A 21,748-nucleotide genomic window follows, 5' to 3' on the forward strand; every position below is an offset into this window, starting at 1 on the left:
CTCAGAGGCACCAGTCTTGGGTTGGTGACCCTCCTTGTGAAGTCGGGAGGTGAGATGTTGCCTCCACCACTTTTGTTCCATCCACACTATTGCTGAATCTTCCTTCCTAGTGTAGTGGTAAATACACACACTCAAGTGTGCTATACTTAGCTTTACTTCAAGTACTTACAATTTTTGTTTCGTGTGGAACTTTAGAGCCGAAGTCAACACATTGAGATAAAATTCCACCATAGCTATACGCCCGGGATTCTGAGAATCCTAGCTACTTGTTGCCCAGGCCGAGTACTAGTTACCAGGCAGTGACAGATCTTCAGGTTCTGGTCCCAGCACCTCTCCTGTTTGACCTCAGACGTGGAATTGAGAGTCCCCAACAGCTGAGGAAGGATCCCTGCTGCTGCTGCGGGCTAACCAGTACTAACTGCAAGGTGTCCCTAGGCGAGCAGTAAGGCTCTCCTCCCACAGTGAGCTGCAGACTTGAAAAGTCTACGGAGTGGTTCTACTCTGTCCTATTAGGTCCCGGTGCACTGGAATTGACCTGATGGCAGTAGGCTGAGAGTTTACCAGATGTGGTTCACACATACCAGTTACCTGAAATTGAAGCAAGAATTCTGGTCACCGTTAACACAAAGGTTAGGGCATGGAGGCTTTCTCTTGGGAGAAGAAAAGAATGAATGGCTGTAACAGTGTAATGTCACTGAAGGGGTAGATCTAGCAGGTCAGTATCACCCAGCAGCCTGTTTATGTAAATAAAGTTTTATTGGAACACTGCCACTCTCATTTGTTGGCAAATTGCCGAAGGGTTCTTTCACGGTACAATAGCAGAGGCCGATGGTTGCCACAGAGACCAAAAGGCCCCCAAAGCCTAAGATGTTTTACTAGCGGGACCCTTACAAGACCCTTACAAGAAAAGTCTGCCTACCCTCCATCTAACAGGAAGCTGTGCTGAGCTGTTAACTGTACAAGGACAAATTAGCATCTCAAAGACAAATGACAACTAGTGATAACTCACTCCACAGATCAAAAGCCAAAAGGAGTGGCAGAGAGCTGTTGTAGTGGTTAGCTGCCAACAAGAGGAACAAAACCCTGTTGGCCCTGCACCATCCCCAGGATTGGGGCCGATTGGACCTCTGTTTTCCAGGCAGTTTTCAGTTTTACGGCGTGATTTTAGAAGCAGGTCTCTGGGCCTTTCTCGCTAGCTAGTCTATCTTCACTTGGAAGCTTCACAGGAAACCTGCTCAGTAATATCGTAGCAATATGCAAGCCTCCAGCCGCAGGGGATGGCTGCCCATGAGGTGCTCTGGGCAGAAGCTGGACCCCAGACTCCAGCGTGGCAGGTGAGACTCCTACCACTGACCCGCCCCTGTCATCCCAAAGGCAGATCAAGAGACTGGCTGGTTTGTCTTCTGGGTTCCCAGCTCTGTGCTCTAGCCTTCAGCCCAGCCTTCTCCAGAGTGCTTTTAAAGAAGGCAAACCCTTTGCCAAGGTCATGGCATCCATTCAGACTAAAAGCAACCCTGCTGGAAAGAGCAGAGCTGCCCCAGGAGTTTCTGAAGCTGCAGATCTTTAAGGAGGCAGGGGCCATCCTTGCTCCCATGGCGTGGCTGGGAGGGCATCAGGCCTTGCAGGTTGCCTGGTCTCCACCCCAGAGCGCTCCGTGCTGTCCTGAGATAGAACCTGAGCTTTAAGTAAGACTCAGTCGATCTTCTGAATGCTGTTTTTAGAGCAGCAAATTAGGAATATGAATTTATCTTGCTGTAAAAACAAAACCAAAAACTCTGTGTTGGGCGGAGCAGTGGAGGGAATGAAAATATGGCTGTGAACTTCCCACTCTTCCCTGTGGGTCAGGAACTCTCAATTACTTTAACTGGAAAAAAAAATTCCACATCTGTTATACAAACACAGCCTGTGAAACCAAAAATAAAACCATGCTGATGAAAGCCAGCTCATCAAAAGATCATTTTAGACTTATTTTAACTGTAGAACGTTTCACTGAAACTTCAAAACCACACCCCCCAAAAGATCCAGCCCCTTGTGATTCTCCTCAACGCTGCAGGAGGGAAACACTGAAGTCCCCTCGCCCCAGCTCTGTCTCCAGACAACGATGAGGGGAGTCCCAGTTCTAGAGATGACCCCAGAAGTCCACAGAGGTAACAGGTAAACAGACACACTGTCTCTGACTAGCTAGAGGAGTCCACACCGTCTCAGCTTTCAGACAAGTGCGCACGCATGTCTGTTCCAATGTCTGGAGTCCCTTCTCTACAAACTGACCACCGCATGAGAGGCCCAGCTCCCTGAGGACAGGCCTATATGCTAGACGAGGGCTTGGTGCCCACAGCTGAATGAATAATGCTATTTGAAACTGTTACAAAAAGGATGAACTCACATTACAGTTTCACTAAGTTAAAATAGGATCGCCTCCCATTCAACCCCGTCCAGAGGGAGTGAGATTCGGCTAGTCCCAATCTTTAGGCTTTGTCCCTCTTCCCAGGTTTCTCGGGCTTCCTTATCTTAGTTCATTTTGTGTTGTGCCATTTGTCGGTTCTGCCTGGCTCTGTTTATCTGGGGACTGTCTACTTCCAACTGTAGGCTCCCCCTGTGTTCTCTTATCTGCAGGGGCGCCAAGGCCTTGTCTGTGGGCAGTTGCATAACAGACGCTTTTGATGATTGAAAAGAAAAGCATTACGAACCTTATCATCCACCCTCCCACGGTCAAATCAGTCCTGAAACAGAGATCCAGTCAACAACTGAAGCCCCCCAAAAGCTTCTGAGTCACAGATCCAGGACAATCACTATTGTTTCTTATTTGTTGGCAAGCTCATCATTACTAGACACGGATCAAATCTTTGTCCTTGGTTCAGACTCAGAAAGGGTTCTCAGCAGGGTATCCATTAGTTCAAACTGCTGCCTCTAGTACAAAACTGGTTCCCCCCCCCCAACTCCCAGCATTCACTTGTGTGTGGGAGGGTGTGCTAAGCAGAGAGGAGTCAGGGATGGGAGGTTGTAGATACTTGCTTTCTCACACATGATGGACTTTAGACCAAAGGTTAAGCTGTCTACAGAAGCACGTGTCCTCAGAACACAGAGGCAGAGACCCAGGGTCGCGAGGTTCCCCATCTTGGCATCAATTTCCCTGTGTTCGACAAAGGGTTGGAGAGTCAACACCGCAAACCCAACCCTTGCCTCAAAAGCATACCTCTCAAAACACTTGCTAGTTGCTGTTCAGAAAGTGAACGTTTCTATCTCAGCTGGAAAACAGGGAAAGGCCAGAATCAAAGAAATGGGTCAGCAATCGTTTGAATAGTTTGCTGTTGTTAATGTAATACTTACTCTAAAGCCAGCTAAGACCAGAGAGTTCTAGTTGGCTCCTACCAGCAGCACCGGATGCTGGGTCACAGGCACAAAGCTCCTTCCCACAGTCACCAAGTGGGCGCCACACTCAAAGTAAGTGCCAGACTCTGGAGTCACATCTGTTCTTCCATACGGGGACAAACAAGTGGTACAGTATACTGGATCAAGCCGTCCTTTTCATTGATGGTGTTTGTTGGCTTGGAAAAGATGGCGACACCCAACCCTGCCTGGTCGGAGGGCAATCCATTTTATATACAGTCACTGAATAACAAATACTAGGAGTCTGCTGGTCCCTCTCTCCTGCTTCAGGCTAACAGTCGGCCCTGGAGCACAGCCCCTGGCCTCCACAGCAGGAAGGAGGCCATTGGGAAGAGGAGCCAAGTACGCTGTAGGAGGACCGACGGAATTAACGCTCCTCGTCCCGCGATAAGCACCTGCCCCCCAGGAGAAAAGTTGAGGAGTCGGGATATTTTGTCCAGGGGTCTTGTCATGGCATCGGCCTAATAACCAAACCGAGTCAGGAATTTGAGCAGAAAAGACTCTGGACAGATGACCAGCCCTTCAGCCTAGTCCCAGATCTGACCAGAGTCAGCCTCACACAAGCCACTTCCTTCCAATAGCCACATCCTCTCACCTGTCAAGTGAGATGCTAATTAGGATCACCATGAAGGACCCTTCCACGTAGAAAGGTCTGACATTTTACCCGAATTATATCCTAAAATAGATCATTACTTCCTCTGAATAACATTCAACACCGCATCCTAGTTGCAGTTTCAAACCAAGGCAGAGCACTCCCTGAAATGGGGCTGCATCCTTCACTGTGGACCAGATTTGAGTGAAGAGCTCTTTCGTGTGTTTTATTCCATCTCCCTAACCCACATAAAGAAGCTGTCCCACAAACCAGTCATGCAAGCATGCCTTCGTATTCCCCTTATACGCCGAGATAAAAGTACAAAATAAAGTGCTTCATCTACCAAACTTCAAAGTCTCAAACATTGTGGACCAAAAGCTCTATCAATTCTCACAACTGCTTAAAGTTCTGTCAATCGTCACTGTGAACTGGTTAAAAAAGGAATGGACTCAGAGCTTTGTGAAATCAAAGGCATTCCATGAAAAATAGCTTCTTTAGTCTCTAGGCCGTGGTCACCCCAGCATGAGGAAGTGGGGTCTCGTTGAGGAGACACACAAGTATGGATAGCACCCTTCTCAATCATGAGATTACGTCCTGTGTGCAGGAATAACTGTGAAGCTGGGGACATTCAGGATTAGCCTAAGTCCAATACGGAGCCTGGGACGTGACATCGAGGAGCAGATGGCTAAGACGTGACTGACTGCAGAGCCATGCAGAGTGGAAACATAACATGCATGTTTACGACCGGCCTGGGTTAAGCGTGCCGGCAGCAGTGACTCTACACAATGGACAGTGGGGACAATCAAGTCTGGTACTGTCCACGCAGGGCACTGTGGTGCCGGAACAAGCAGCTGCACATGTAGGAATCTTCCAAGCCACAGTGAATGAGCTTCCCGGAGGAGCAAAGGGTCCAGGAGGGAGAGAGCAGTGTCTGAGGGACCAGGAAAGAGAAGCCACTCAAACCATAGCTTAGATGGCATGCCACGCTCTGAGCTGGGTTGGTAAGAAAAAGAGGGCAAGAGGGACGCTAGAAAGCTGGGCAAATATTGACTACGTATGGATGGGGATTCAAAACGTTCCTGGGAAAAAAATCCATTATCTTCTCATTCTCTTTCTTTCCACAAACTTTTTGAAAACCCCTCATATCTAAGAGGGTAACTATCCTTCCCTCTCTGTGGGGCAGGAGCAACGGTGCCGTGAGACCCCGAGAGAAGGGAACGTGACCGTGAGGCCGCTGTCCTGGCAGTGGAAGATTTCTGAGAAGCCGAACTGTTCCAGGTGATGGGTAACAAGATATGAAATGTGGCCTTGGACGTAGCTGGATATACGTATGATCCCAAACCTTCTTTATCTACTTCGATATACTCTGCGAATTATGTAATGTGGCTCTTCAAACTCCCACCAAACCGCCTTTCCATACGTGGGTCTGGTAAGAAGGTGGGGGACGAATCGGAGAGGACTCACCTATCAGTAATTGTGAACAGGCTTCCCTGGGGTGGCGTCCTGCCATGTAAAAAATAGAGCCAGCAGTGGCGTGCATCCTCTGGACCCGAGATCCCTGCTCGGTGAACGAACCTCCTGTAGCCAGATGGCACCTATCACTGGCACCTATAATGTCAGAGAAGCAGCAGCAGAGCCAGAGCCAGAGCTTAGACGAGAGGGAGTGACAGACTTTCTGGCCCAAGAAGCAGGTTAAAAAGAGTGCTTTCTACTGGAGGCTGGTTAGCAGAGGGGAGTGCCTCCAAGCAGAGGGGAGGCAATTTGGTGGGAGTTCGAAGAGTCACATTACATAATTCGCAGAGTATATGAAGTAGATAAAGAAGGTTTGGGATCATACGTTATCAGGCCACGTTCAAGGCCACATTTCATATCTTGTTACCCATCACCTGGAACAGTTCGGCTTTTCAGAAATCTTCCACTGCCAGGACAGTGGCCTCACGTTCATGTTCCCTTCTCTCGGGGTCTCACGGCACCGTTGCTCCTGCCCCACAGTGGTTCTCAACCTTCCTAATGCGGTGACCCCTGCATACAGCTCCTTGTGTCGTGGTGACCCCCACCCCCCCAACCATAAAATTATTTCCATTGTTACTTCATAACTATAATTTTTCTACTTTTATGAATCAGGCGACCCCTGTGAAAGGGTTGTTCAACCCCCAAAGGGGTCAAGAACCACAGGTTGAAAAACACTGCTCCAGGCACTTAATTCAGGAAGCTGTGCTTAATGACTCCCAGAAGTGGAGCTGAGTGCCTCCAGGCACTTAATTCAGGGAGCTGGGCTTGCTGACCTATGGGGCTTGAGCTGAACACCTTTATTAGATTAAGGCTTACAGGAAAGTGGTGTGCCCATTTGGGCAGACTTGAAACTCTGTAACTGTCCTGGTAAACAACTACCCTGATCATTTCTCACTGGCATGGCAATTTGTTGACTTCCTTAATGAACCCTTTAATCATGACTTTTGTCCCTGAGTTTCTGTGTAGCTATTGCACTAGATATCAGAACCCCAAGAAGTAAAATAGATAGCACGAGTTAAGACAATTCATCCCTTTTGTCCGGAACACTAATCTGCAGGAAGCTTTGCTTTCATTGTTACTCGTTCTACTTTCTCCTCCTACTGTTGACAATTTTGAACAGTAAAAATACTTGAGAAATATCACTTATCTTCTGATTCCATTATCCCACAAACTTTCTGAAGCCCCCTGGTATATGTGGAATAAATATATATGCACATATACAAGGAAAGTATGTACAGACACACACATGTGCAGAGTGATTGCCATTAGGAATCAGTCCATACCTGCACGGGGTTATTCCAAGTGACACTTCTGGAAACATGTCTCTGTGATGAGCAGATGATTGCACACAAGTTCTCCCCATTATTCACTTGTCTTAGTCTCTGTGTGTTGCCTTTTTAAAAATCAAGTCCAATCAAAACAGTGGCTTCCAACGTGATGGATCAGCTGGGCTAGTTAAGTTGACAACAGAGATGTCTGCCAAGAAGATTACGGAAAGTGTTTGGGGGACATGTCAAAGGGACAACCCTTATACATTTTCTTCAAGGACACAGGATGATCAGAGAGGCTTATTAGACAGAAGTTTTAAGAAAACTGCATTGATGAAAAAAAAAAGCCAGGGAAGTTGAGCCCTGACATTAATGCACCCGCCCATTCTTCAAGCGTAACAAGGTCTGTCTTATGAGAACTACTTGGGAAACCTTACCCCATCCATCCTACAGCCAATCTGAGTCCCGAGGATGCCAAAAGTGCCAACCGAAGATGGTGTAAATCAGAGAGCTTAGCATTCTTCATGGAAAGGTTAAAGAAATGGAAACACTGTCGTCAATAGATCTCTGTGCATATATTTATAGGTTTAGTATTAAGGTAGCAGATGGACATTGGGCCTCCACTCAAGTACTCCCTCAATGCAAGAGCACTTTGTTCTATTAAATTGGCATTCCATGATGCCCACCTTCCCAACATGATTGCTAAAGACAAAGCAGGTGCATAGGCAAATGTGGTGAAGAAAGCTGACGGCGCCCGGTTATCAAAAGATATAACATCTGGGGTCTTAAAGGCTTAAAGGTAAACAAGTGGCCATCTAGCTCAGAAGCAACAAAGCCCACATGCCTGCGTGATCATGAGGTGCCAAAGAGATCAGTTATCAGGCTTTAAAGAACAAAAAAATTATAACACTGTGTGCTCACCTCCCCATATGATTGCTGAAGACAAATGGGTACATAAGCAAATGTGGTGAAGAAAGCTGATGGTGCCTGGCTATCAAAAGATATAGCATCTGAGGTCTTAAAGGCTTAAAGACAAACAAGCGGCCATCTAGCTCAGAAGCAACAAAGCCCACATGGAAGTAGCACACCAGCCTGTGTGATCACAAGGTATCAAAGGGATCAGGTATCAGGTATCATCAAAGAACAAAAAATTATATCACAGTGAATGAGGGGGAGTGCGGGGTGGGGACCCAAAGCCCATCTGTAGGCAACTGAACAGCCCCTATGGAAGGATCACGGGGAGAAGATGAGCCAGGCAGGGTGCAGTGTAGCAACGATGAAACATACAACTTTCCTCTAGTTCCTAAATGCTTCCTCCCCCCCCCCACTATCATGATCCCAATTCTACTTTACAAATCTGGCTAGACCAGAGGATGTACACTGGTACCGATAGGAACTGGGAACACAGGGAATCTAGGACGGTTGCTCCCTTCAGATCAGTGATGAGAGTGGCGATACCGGGAGGTTCGCGGGAGGGTGGGGTAGAGAGGGGGAACTGACTACAAGGATCTGCCTCCACCCTGGGGGACAGATAACAGAAAAGTGGATGAAGGGAGATATCGGACAGTGTAAGACATGACAAAATAATAATTTATAAATTATCAAGAGTTCATGAGGGAGGGGGTGGAGGGAGGTAGGGGGAAAATTAGGAGCTGAAGCCAGGGACTTACGTGGAGAGCAAATGCTTTTAGGATGATGAGGGTAATGAATGTACAAAGGTGCTTTATATGATTGATGTATGTACGGATTGCGATGAGTTGTAGGAGCCCCTGATAAAATTAATTTTTTTAAAGTGTAGACCAAGATGGACGATATGCCAAGAAACAATAGCTTCACACTTTGATGCTGATGAAGAAAGTTTAACAATACTTTCTGAGGGGCATTTAATTACTACCTTTGTTCTAGTAGCCCAAATCCACAGTTAGCAATCTCAATATGTGGATTGCTACCCATTCAGAGGAAAACTATAACCCAACTCGCAGGCAACAAATTACGTGTAAAGAAAACAGAACTCATTTCCAGAAGAGATGCAGTAAGAGTAAACACCCCCACGCCTCCCAAAAATGCTTTCATGAAACGAAAAAGACCACCACCAAATTTAAGATCATGGTAGTCTCACTTTTCAATACAAAAAGCAATTCAAAATTTAAAGTTAATTGGCAATGACACTAGCGATGACAACACTTCCTTGATTAGAACTCTTTCCACACACCATGTACACTACAAATAATTTCACCATCTTGTTTTTGATGTGTGTGGCTTCTGAAGAAAATAAAAGGCAAAAGATTCCATGATCTCAATGAGTCAGCATAGCCCTGTGGTGTAGCCGTTATGCATGGGGCTACTAACCGCAGGGTCAGCAGTCTGAAACCAGCACCAACAAGCAGTCTCGAAAACCCACAGGGGCAGCTCTACCCTGTGCTATAGGGTCACTGTGTGTCGGCACGCACTGGGTGGCAGTGAGTTTTGCCTTTTTGATTGTGCGGGACCAAGTGGATGGTATGATAAAGAAGCTGAATCTGCGATTTGCGGGCCAGGAATAGTTAAGGCTTGCCCCACCGCTGCCTGGGACGCTGAGCTCTCAGGGAAGAAGGCCTGAGTGCCAGTACCCACCCTTCCTTCCCCGGTGCAGTTTTGGTTTTAGAGATCCTTATTTCTGTGAGTCCTGGTGCAGGAAATACAAAAGGCTGCCTTGCCCCTCTGTCCCAAAGTGCTTGAGCAGCTTGCCAGGCTGCCAAAGCAGAATGTGTTATCATGTCCGTCAAGCAGAGCGATCCCACCGTGATACAGTGGTGCCGTCAGGGGGCTTAAGCCGCTCCTCCCCTCTTCACACTGCCCAGGCCCCTCCCCTTCCCCTTCCTTCCTTGCATTTCACATTCTTAAATGGGTTTTTAGTTTTTCCAGACATCAGATAGCAAAATGGTGTCTGCTTGAATTATGGCTAATGACAAACAAGACCCATAATAAAAGTGCTCCAAGACTTTGGAGTTGGAAAAATGGCTCCAGAAGGCAGAAGGCCGGCACTAGAGAGCTCCTCTGAGCTGACGTTCTCTGGTTAAACAGTTTTCCCTGGCGAAGGAGCTGGGCAAAGCTTGGCCCTGCTTCTCCTCCGCCTTAACTACAGGCCCATGTAGAAACAAAGGAAAACAGAGGGGAGCTGCCCTGGTGTTCTTAACCCACATACCACAGGCCCACGTGACTCTGGCCAGAAGGCCCCTCCCGTGTGAGAGAAAGGCGAGAGTGCTGGGTGGGCAGCAATTCCCCACTCCCGCGGTGGCCATCACAAGTGTGCAGTTCTTTCTCCTCTTCCAATCACATCCTCTCACATTTCCACAGGCTGACAAAGAGAGGGAGAAGCCCAGCATGAGTCCCCACAAGGGGACCTTTCAACACCCGCTCTCAAGCTCCGGCCGGGGATGAGGTCAGCCTCTATTCTATAGCCCAAGGAACAAGTTGACTTTGTGACCATCTGGCCAGCTCCCTGGGGGGCCCTAAGACTGGAAAAGGAATGGTTTCTCCCACATGCACCTCATTCCCTATGCAGGGAGCCCGTTTTTAAATAGGTACATTCAGGGGACCACCACAGAAATGTGTAAAAGAGTCTCTATAGTGCTGGGGCTCCTTCTTACTCCCTCTCCTAAATGGCTCTCAGAGTTGTGTCATCCTGCACGCACATACGCACACACACACACACACACACACACACACACACCACTGTTGGGTTCACCTCTCACACAGCTCCCTGTTTCCAGGGCGACAGCCTCCTGCTCAAGGGTCCTGGTTTCCCATCATTCCCAGAACTGGTCACAGCACTGCACCCTAACGGTAGCTCCTCTCTGTTCTCCTAATGGACCGTTCGTATCTGTGTTGGACAGGGTTCTCAAGAGAGACAAACCAGATTGCTAGCAATTATATATAAATATTTTTATAAAGATAGATATATAACACAAGAAATGAACCGTTAAATTATATACAGATAGATAATACAAGAAATTAACAGTTAAATTATAAAGCAGTGAGACACTAGCAGTCCTTTAAGGCTTCAGAGCCGCCAGTTGCCAGTCCCCTTCTGTAGAGAGAGCTGGGCTATATATACCCAGGCAGCAAACAGCAAGGCAGGTCTCCAACTGTCATCAACTGTCAGTCCCCAGCTCCAGAGATGAACATTCCAATCGTGTGGTCTTAAAGGGACCTCAACTTACAGCGACACAGTCCACAGGCTAGGCATCCCACAGGCAGTGTACCCCTTTAAATTGAGGCACAGAGCAAGCAAGGCGAGGCTCACCGAGCCATTTATCCCTCTGCCCTTCAGTTAATCCTACTTGTGTTTATCGGCCAGGCTGGCACAATAAACTATCGCAGTATCCTTGCTCTTTCTGTGCTAAGAACTCATTCAGTTGGGGTTCAAATCGCAACTATCACTCAGGCAAGGTGCTTAAGGGGCTCCATGCTCAGTTTCCTCATTTGTAGTCCAGGGTTAATAATAGTACCTGCTGTCCAGGTAAGCAAATGGTCATTACACAATGTGATATAGGGAAAAGGCTCAGAATAGCGCCTGGCGCATGACATCGCCGGATAAATATTAGCTATTAAAAATAATCACTATTGTTCCTCAAGGAGTTAAACACCGGCTTGGTACATGTGCCAGCAATTCCACTCCTGGTGCTATAACTGAATCATGAATTTCAACAGACACTGTGCAGCAACGTTCACTGCAGCACTGTTCGCAGCAGACACAAGGTGGCAATCAGATGCGCATCAGCGGGTGAATGGGAAACAAAAACATGGCACACATTACTCCTCGGTCATAGAGAAACGGGAATCGCATTGCTCTGCCATCACGGGAACTGAAGTGCTGGCCCTGAAACCCTGTGCTGAGGCGGGCAGTCAGGCAGAAGAGGGCACCCGGTGCAGGAGTGTGCCAAGAGTGACCATTATCGAAGCATTACCCAGCAGCTTTCAAGGGCCTACTTTCCCCCCAACCCCCTGTTTTGGTTTGTTTCTTAATCATTTTATTGGGGGCTCGTACAACTCTTAGCACAATCCGTACATACATCCACTGTGTCAAGCACATATTTACATGTGTTGCCATCATCATTCTCAAAACACTTTCCTTCTGCTTGAGCCCTTGGTATCAGCTCCTCATTTTTACCCTCCCTCTCTGCCTCACCTCCCTCACGAACCCCCTATAATTTATAAATTACTATTATTATGGCATGCCTTACCCTGTCCAGCGTTTCCCTTCCGCCATTTTTCTGTTGTCCATCCCCCAGGGAGAGGGTCATATGTAGATCTTTGTGATCGGTTCCCCCTTTCTCCCCCACCTCCCCCTTACTGTCCTGGTATCACTACTCTCATTATTGGTCCTGAGGGGTTTATCTGTCCTAGATTTCCTGTGTTTCCAGTTCTTACCTGTACCCGTGTACATCCTCTGGTATACGGGATTTGTAAGGTAGAATTGGGATCATGATAGTGGGGTGGAGGAAGCATTAAAGAACTAGAGAAAAGCTGTATGTTTCATCGTTGCTACACTGCATCCTGACTGGCTCGTCTCCTCCCCGTGCAAACGGCCTACTTTTAACTAATGGATAAGAAGGTATCCAGTCCATCCAACAAAGTGGTTGTTTTGAAGTTCTTGTGTGTACTCCAATGTAAAATAGTCGGCTTCAGTGTAAGGCGGAGGAGGAACCCTGCTCACAACTGCCTTTCCTGAAGTTCTCTATTAGAATTGTGCTCCTGGACCCACTCATCCTGCCCTCAGACGATGGAGTGCTGAGTGTGTGAGGAGAAATGGGGTTTCTATACCTAGCCTTTGCTCTCCCTGTGCCCTGGGATGAGGACTGTTCTCAGGGAAGATGGCTTCCACTCCTCCAGGCCTGGTGGCTGCGTACACAGGACGGGTTTACTGTGGGAAGTGCATCTCTCTACAGATCTGAGCCACATTGTTGTACCTCTGTTCTAGCCTTCTTTTCAGTTGGCTCGGAATCTGAAAAGGGGATAACGGTGTCATTCACTGAGCTCTGCCACACGCCCATCACATCCAGCTATCATCTTTGGGGATCAAGACATCTACTATGGAGAAGGAGAAAATCCCAGAAAGTGGTCCTGTGTATCTCCATCAGTTTCACATACCAGCCTACCCTGCCCAAGGGAAGGCCAGAAACTCAGCTCTCACCATGAAAGACACCCACTCGATAACCACTCGAACCAGAGAGGTGAAACTCACCACGGCCCACTTCCCCCTGTCCGTGGGACTGTCTGAGATTTACCAGAATTCCCATGTGGGCCAAATCAAATACTTCTGAAACACCTGCCCCTTGAGATCCTGGCAGTTGTCCTGTGATGGGAAAAGAACAAAAGCCTGGAAGAAGAGACTACATTAATTGGGAATGGCTAGTAACAGTGCTTGGACAGAGCACACAATCCTCAGATTTAAACATGCTCTGCTGTCAGATAACAGCGTCAGATGCCAGCGATCCTCTTTCTAACGAGCGAGCCCCGGTTTGCCTGCTTGACAGTGAAGTCTGAGAGACGCCTCAGAGGCTCACAGACCCCAAACCATGCTGAGCGGGGCGGCCCGGCGCCTGCCGAGGGGCTCAGACTCGTGGCAGCCCTGTCTGGGTCAGAGTGGGGCCGTGCTTGTAGAGTTTCCAACAGGGTTTCCAGTGGCTACTTTGATGGAAGTGGATCAATTGCCAGGCTTTCCTTCCAAGGCATAACTGGGTAGACTTAAATGCCCAATTTTTGATAGCTGCTGTCACGTGTGTCAGCCCAAAGGCTCCTGAGGCGGGTGGGTACCAGCTACCAAAGTGAGTGTGTCCCAAATCGGCAAGAAGGACTGGCGACGGGCCTACTCACATGCTCCCTCATCATTCTGAACACAGTTTCAGACATCATGATGCAGCAGAGAACAGCAATGAGGATGAAGTAGAGGGCGTACATGAAGCGGGTGCCACGGGACTGTGGGATCTTGGGGCAGCAGCCACAGCACGGGGAGCAGCTGGCAGGGCCACAGCAGCAGGCCAGCTAGAAAAAGAACAGACGACAACTTCTTAAAGTCAGCCCTGCCACAGGGTTCTTTCTGCAAGTCAGCCTTCTAAGGGATGAGCTGTCCCTTCTTCCAAGGCACCGGACAACAGAGCACTCAGCAACACTTGGCATTTCATAACGCAAATAATACGTACCTTCTACGGGTGGCCCTCATCATTCTCAAAGCATTTGCTCTCCACTTAAGCCCTTGGCATCAGGTCCTCTTTTTTTCTCCCTCCCTCCCCACTCCCCTTCCCTCATGAGCCCCTGATAATTTATAAATTATTATTCTGTCATATCTTCTACAAAGCCCCTGGCATGGTGTTTCCTATATGAGTTTGTGCTCTTCTATGTCTGTGCACATAATTGACAAGCATATGTTATATGGAAAATATGCAGTGGTATACAGTATGTGAACAAAGTGTTTACCAGAATTTGTCTGCTATTGCATTTCTCGGTCAGCATTAGGATAGAGAAGATGTCCCAAAATTAAGCCAAACAAAAGAGCTGTTTACCTGAACAAAACAAAGATTTCTGGAATCAACTAAGAAGCAAAAAGTAGAAAAAGGACCAAAGAGGTAGGAAGACCATAGAAAAACAGGGTGCTGAGCCCAAAATAGAGACTTGTCAAAACCCATGAGCATAAAAAATGTACTGTCTGACATCACGGAGCATGTTAGGAGGAGAACAGCTACGCTTCTACCCCCTCACCTTTCGAAGGAACGATGGGAGCGGACAGAAGGAAGCCCAAAAGGAACAGACTCATCTTGTGTTCAATGAAAATAAATAGTCTTTCCCTTTCCAAAACTTCTCATGTTGACTTTGCTATGGGGAACTTCTGCAATGGGGCGCATCAACTACCTCCAAAATATTCCTTTCCCATGCAGAGTAACTACTTTTACTGATCTCATTTGGTCTTGAAAGAATAGTCACAGTGGTTGTCTAAGGCCTCAGCCACCCTGAGGCTTGGCATGTCCAGGCTAGAGAGTGGATGTGGGTGCAGAAGAGCAGAGTTGCTGCTCTAATCCTTACCATTTCTTTGGGAAACAAAATAAACTTTTACTAAAAGCACAAGATCATAGGGCAGAGGCAGTAAAAGCTCTGGTTCCAACTCAGCCTGCCTGGGTTTGTAACTGGCTCGGCCACTTTGTGGCCATCGGCAAAGGCCTCGGCAGCCTCCTCATTCAGAAAGCAGAGGAGGCAAGAGCAGTGCTTCATGAGCGTGTCGGGGGGAGAGGGCGCTCTATCGGGGGCGCCTGCCCAGACCATCAGGCAAAGGAAACAGTATGCTCGTAGCTAAGTCCAAGGACAGAAACCTTCCCAGAATAGATGAATGAAAACACAAAGAACCTTCCCCCAAAAGTATGTAGGACATGCAATTCAAAGTTAATTCTCAGGTTTAAATGTTTATGGTATGTGAAGTATATGTCAATAAAACTGTCAGAAAAAAATTGTTTTAATTAGGATATTTGGAATGCCACTTTCTAGATAGGTTGTATTTGTAAGGGGGGGGTAGGAGTTAATTTTCAAACAAGGCACACACAGCAGAAGCACTAGATGACTAGAAGCTATTACCAATAAGACACGTAAGTGCATCAAAACCCTTCCTCAAGGTGTGTGTGTGTGTGTGTGTGTGTGTGTGTGTGTGTGTCCAACCAACCCATCACCACCAAGTCAATTCCAACTCACAGTGACCTGAGACAGGATTACTGAGGCTGTACGATCTTTAGCAGAGTAGAAGGTCTCATCATTCTCCTAAGGAGTGGCTAGTGAGTTTGAACCACTAACCTTGTCCAACCCTTACTGGACAGTGAGAGGTGTGTGTATGTCCCTACAATAAACAGGAGACGACGCTAAAAAACTCTCTATGAACTAGCCCCCAGATGACTCAAGAACAAATTATGGGAATAAGCAAGGCAAAAAAATACATGATTTTAAGCTGAATATGAACACATACTAGGCAGAAATTCGAAGCAACGTCTATAGAAGCAATATTATACTCGCATCTAGGAAAAACTCATAGCTCTGCTGACTTACCCACTTAATTCAATGAAGATCGGGGTTTGAGTGCAGCCCCTGCCACTTACCAGCTTTAAATACCTCGAACATGTCACACTGTGCAAACTAGAAAAGTTAGTTCCTGGTGGCCAGCTTAGACTGCAGGCTAATGGACACTCAGGTGAGCTCCAGCTCGAAGACTCCTAGCTCCTGAGGGCCCAGACCTAGTCCCTAAAGTGCTCTAAGCCTTTTATTGAAATCAGGATAGGAGAACAAAACCAAAAACCTATAAATGGGTACTGAGCGCAGTCAACTCCCAAGGAGAGCATGCCTCAAACAGAGACTGGCACTCCCACTCCACAGGGCTAAGTTCCCAGGCTCAGGCTGCATTCTGAATTGCTTACAGTGTCATTACCTCACAGGGTGTTAATGGATTTAATTTGTATGCATTTCAGGAAGAGACTTTCTTTTTCAACAAGAAATTATGTACAGTCTTTGGAGGAAGAGCTATACTCATTTCACACAATACTGCAATTGTATCCTTTTGATATCATACAAAGGCAGAGACTTAGGATGTAAGGATGCTCATTGCAAACACTAGACACACCTTATTCTTCAGCTACAAGGGGCTTATTAAGTGAACTGTTAGGTGCCACTGAGTTGGTTCCAAAGCACAGTGACATTACAGACAACAGACAACACACTGCCCAGTCCTGTGTCACCCTCACTGCTGTTATGTTGAAGCCCACTGTGGTAGCCACACTCTCAATTCACCTCATCTCTTTTCTCTGACCCTCTACCAAGTAGGAGGTCTTTCCTCCGGGACTGGTCCTTCCCAATAACCAGTCCGAAGTACAAGTACACAGTTTTCCATCCTCACTAGGGATTTGTTGGTTTTTCTGGCAGTTCAACATTCTTCCTCAGCACTGACATAATCCAAATACATCAGTTCTGTCGTCTTGGTTATTCTTCGTCCAGCTTTCACAGGCATCTGAGCTGACTGCAAACACCATGGCTTGTGAGTCCTCGAAGGGGCACCTGTGCTTCTGAACAAGAGGTCCTGCAGCAGATTTGCCCAGTGGAGTCTGCCCTTTGGGCTCTTCCGGTTGCCTCCATGGGCATTGATTGTAGCTCTAAGCCAAAGAAAGCCTTGGAAATTCCACTTGTTTCTCCTTTTGTCGCGGCGCAGTCTATTGGTCCAGTTGTGAGGATTTCGGTTTTCTTTAGGGCGAGGTGTAGTCCATAGTGGCAGCCGCGGTCTTTTGTTTTTATCACCAGTAAGAGCTTCGGGTCCTCTTCACGTTGAGCAAGGCTGTGTCACCACACACGACTGGCTGTTCGTGAGCCTTCCTTCCATCTTGATGTCCCTTTCTTCTTCACAGAGTCCAGCCTCTCCAAGTCTCAGCTCAGCATGCAGACTGAGTAAGCCTGGTGAGCAGATACGAGTATGGTACGGACCCTTCCTGGTGTTTCAGTCAGTGTCCTCTTGTTCGGCCTGAGCCACTGTCTGTGGGTCTGCGTCCAGCGTCCGCACGAGCACAAAGGAGTGCTCTAGGAGTCCTGTCCACCGCGATGTCTCCGTACTTCGTTATGATCCATGCAGCCTTTGCACAGTCAACAAAACCCAGCTAAACATCTTTCCAGTAGGCTCGGCTTTCAGCCAACAGTCAAGGGACAGTAGCAGCCACCTCTTATTCCACATCCTCTTCTGACTCCAGTTTAAATATCTGGCATTTCCGCATCCCATTGGATCCACTGTCTTTGGAATGGAGAGTTTCTATTACGTATACCGGAAAGGCCTTGCTCTTCAGGTATACTAGGCGGATTAAACAAAAGATGAGCTAGCTATGCGTTGCCCTATTGTTTAAAGGGAAATATCAGCATGCCTTACTATTGGATGTGTGTGTCGATAATAACCCCTAAGCTATGGGTCAGAACTGACTAGACAGCACACAGCATGGATTGCCTCTACAGTGGGACTCGATGTGGGCAAGAAAAAGGGACACCCTGATTCCCATTGTTCTGCTCTCCTGTTTGAATTCTTGGCACGTGGGGGAAGCAGTGCAGAGGGCACATCTGACCGCCTCTGGCAGGTCAGACATGCCTCCACTCTCCATCTTTCTTTTCCTACTCTGCCACCAAGTGTTCCTCCCCCGGGACTCTGCTTCTGGGCTGAGTTTCATAATGCACTGCAGTGATCACATAGAACTCACACACAAAACTCACATGAGGGACCATCAGGGAAGGTAACAGGTTACCACAAATCAGGATCGGTAAACAGTATGGTCAGCAGCCAAGTCTCTCTCCAGTCCTTGGCCCCTCAGCCACACGGTCCCTTCACGGACTAAGAAGCGTGCCAGCCGCTCTGCCTCACAGTCTCTACCCTGCTTCATGTTCTGTCTCAGAGTCTCCTTGCCTCGGCCTCTGGTCTCGGCCTGGGCCCTTTGCTCTGTCCCATGTTCCCTTGCTGGAGCCTCTCGTGCCTCTGGTCTCAGCTTCCATCACTTCAGAGAGAGATCTCAAATGTGCTCCACTTCTGATGACCTTTAGTTTCTCTCTATGCTCCTGCGATGGCTGGTATGCACACAGGAATGGCTTTCCGGTGTGTCTTTTTGGTTTTCAGCCGACCACAGCCCCAAGGAAACAAAGGGTGGGGGGACTTGTTGCATGGCTCCACTAAAGTGGTGACTTAATCACACCCTCTACAAGCCCTCAGGGCAGAGTGGGCTGCTAACCACAAGGTCAGCAATTTGAACCCTGTTCTCCGCCTGTGAAGATGACCTTTCTCAGAAACCCACAGGGGCAGTCCACCTCTGCCCTATCTATGGGCCTGGTTCCATGACAGTGAGTTTTGAGTTAGGAATCCTGTAGATTAGCTCAGCAGAAAACTTTTTCCAAAATGGGGCTATAGACCCCGGCACAGAGGCCAGAGTTTAATTTAAAATACAGCACATAAGGGATTATGGTCAGCGCGGCCATCTCAATTAACTTTGTCTCATCGTGTATACACATTACTTTATAAAGGGGTGCGTGCGAAACTGGATGTAAATGCCTCTTTGCAAATGTGGTGTGTAATCATGCAGTTATTCTTTCTGTAGAAGCCTAAACACTCCTGCAAACAGACTAGAAAAGAAAACCTTTCACTCCAGGATGCTGGCATCCTCCCCCTAGCGAACACCTGCTCTGCCTTAGAAACAGCATCATGACTAGCAAAGGCTTTTCTCAATAGCGGCACTTTGTCCTTGCCAGGGAAGGGATCAACGTGCTGCTGGCTACTACCTGCAGCTGGCCTGTCCCTCCATGTTCCTTTGTTCTTCCCACACAGCCACACACAAACCCCCGTAAGCAACATCACCGCCCACTGGCCTGAGGCACGGATGGCCTTTGGAAGGACTGAGCCGGCTAGGTGAGGCCATGCGCAGAAACATGAGCCCGGTTTGTAGTAGCTTCTCAGTTCTTGGACTACACGAAAACCCACCAATACCTTTATCATCCAAAAATTCCCAGCGGGCAACACCAATTGGAAACAGCAAAGAATCACACTATGTGCGACATCACATAGCTGTCACACAGCAGTGTACACAGTACTTCTAACTGCTGCACACACACAGACACGGACACCATGTGCCGTACTCAGAAAAGGAGGAAGGGCACCTGATTCGCCCGCCCCCACGCCTTCTTTGACACAGTTCCAACAGGCGTGGCTCCCGGGGTTTTTATGCCCACAGTGAACTGGAGATAAACTGGTGGGAAGAACACAGGTGCCAGGCCCCAGAACACGAGGAGCTTAATTCCAACTCTTTGTGGTGACGGGCAAATCCTCTCTGCCTGCTTGCATCTCCACCAGGAAATGGAAGGAGTCTGGGTAGGTGACAAGTCATAGTTCAATAGGTTTCACCTCACATGCTTCACCCAAGCCACAGGCAGCAGCAGCTTGGAATGCTATGTTCAGGTGGATTCTAAGGGTTATTATTTCCCACAGGAAGAATACAATCATCACTGAGTACTATCTGCCATGGACATGGCGAGAGAATGCGGCGGCACGCGTGCCACATTCTTGTCAACCACCTAAGAAAAGATCTGCCGTCCCACCAGCTCTAAGTTCCTTAAGTTTGGGTGGAAAAGCAAAGTGCAAGAAGCCAGCGTAGTGAGCGAGCACCCCAAAGAGCTAGAAACCTGAAGGTCTTCATTTAGTCCCGATTCTTGATGGTTAGAAATGCAGAAACTGCAATCATTACAAATGGCACTGGGCGGAAAGGGTGCTGGGGCAGCTCCTCAAAACTCAAAACCCCCAAATCTCTCCCAGCTATGGAGTCAACTCAGACTCATAGCGACCCTACAGCGCAGGGCAGAACCGGCCCTATGGGTTTCCAACACTGACTCATTACCGGAGTAGAGCGCCTCATGTTTCTCCCACAGAGCGACTGGTGGTTTCTACTCCCAGCCTGGCAGTTCCAGCCCAACAATGTCACCGCTGCGCCACCAGACCTTTCCCCGGTGGTCACTAAAGCGGTTGGACTAGAAACCCAGGTGGTCCTGGGACATTCTGAGGGAGTTATAATATGAACAAACAGAAACAATAAAGACTTAATATTGAATTCAATATTTCTTAGAATTTCCAAAGTAAGCAGATTTCCCCTGTGGTCAGCTCTAAGGAAAAACAATATACTGCAGACATGACCACCAACACTGTGCAGTGCATTCTCCCACTCCCCTGGGCCCCTAAGCTCAGGAGCATGTGAAGCTTCCCATGAGCTTGCTTGTGCAGGTTTCTTCCCCACCCCACCCCTGCTACAAAGAGGTCTACGGCCATGCCACCCTGAGTGCACACCGTCTTGTCTACCTTGGAAGCAGACAGGAGTTGGGTCTGGTTAGTATGTGGATGGGAGACCCCCCGAGAACAAAGGGTTCTGTACGCTACCACCTGTCTGTCGATTTGAAGGACTGACTTCTGCATTGCTGTTCAAAAAGCATTTACTGATGAAGAGCAAAACTCTGCTGCCTTTGGTATGGGTTATAATTCAGTGTAAACAAAACAAAAATCCTCACAAGTGGACCCCTAGACAAAATTGTGATGCACAAAGAACAACTGGAGTTGTCAAAGACTTCATTTTACGTGGATCCACAGATGCTTCAATCAAGAAATCAGATGATATGTTATTATGACATTGGGCAAATTTTCTGTAAAAGAACAAAGAGGTCATTTTGAGCAATAAAGTGTATGACAGAAGCCATGGTCTTTTGCACCCCCTCACACACACATGGAGAAGCTGGAACCAGGAGTAGTGAGAGGCCAAAGGAGAGGTGATATGCCTTTGAATTATGGTGCAGAGATGAAGAATATTAAAAGTACTGCGGGATGACAGAAGAACACACGTATCTGTCTTGGAGTAAGTACATGTCTTGAATGCTGCTTAGAAATGAGAATGGCAAGACTTTCCCTTGCATAGTTTGAACATGTTATTGGGAAAAATCGGTTCCTAAAAAGGGCATCGTGCTGGGCAAAGTAGAGGACGGTGAAAAAGAGGAAGGCCCTCAACTAGATGAGCTGACACATGGCTCCAACAAATGGGCTCACCCATGACAGCTGTGAGGGTGGGAGGGGCCTGGGTAAGGCTTCCGTAACTCTGGTGCAGAGGGCCACTGCGTGGGAACCAACTTGACAGCACCCACAAAGAGAGGGCAGTGGACGTGGTGGGAGAAGAGGAATGATATGGTGGTCAACAGCAACTAAGATTCATTAATCTCTCAGCACCATGGCGCCAGGTACACGGTATAAAGGTACACCATGGTACCAGATACACCTGGTCCTTATTATAGCTATGAAATAGTTGATGAACAACATGCACAATTCTTCTGTTCAATGAATTAGGATAGTTGCAGAAAGTCATAAGTTGACTGCTTCTGAAGACTAACAATTATTAATCATGAGTTAGTAAATTAGTTTAGGGGTGACAGTAGA

At 47.8% G+C, this 21,748-nt stretch overlaps 1 protein-coding gene across 2 annotated transcripts in view; it reads right to left on the bottom strand.

Annotated features, from left to right (window-relative positions):
- The window catches only part of SERINC5 (serine incorporator 5), a 99,588-nt gene that overhangs the window by 46,040 nt on the left and 31,800 nt on the right, over nucleotides 1-21,748 (bottom strand). The window contains exon 2 of one of the 2 annotated variants that reach the window (XM_075541218.1): nucleotides 13,618-13,785. The exons of the other annotated variant lie outside the window; for it this stretch is intronic. Coding sequence (XP_075397333.1) covers nucleotides 13,618-13,785 — 168 coding nt within the window. The remainder of the gene's footprint in view (nucleotides 1-13,617; nucleotides 13,786-21,748) is intronic. 2 annotated transcript variants of the gene reach the window in all.

Source organism: Tenrec ecaudatus, chromosome 2, assembly GCF_050624435.1.
Source record: "Tenrec ecaudatus isolate mTenEca1 chromosome 2, mTenEca1.hap1, whole genome shotgun sequence".
NCBI lineage: Eukaryota > Metazoa > Chordata > Mammalia > Afrosoricida > Tenrecidae > Tenrec > Tenrec ecaudatus.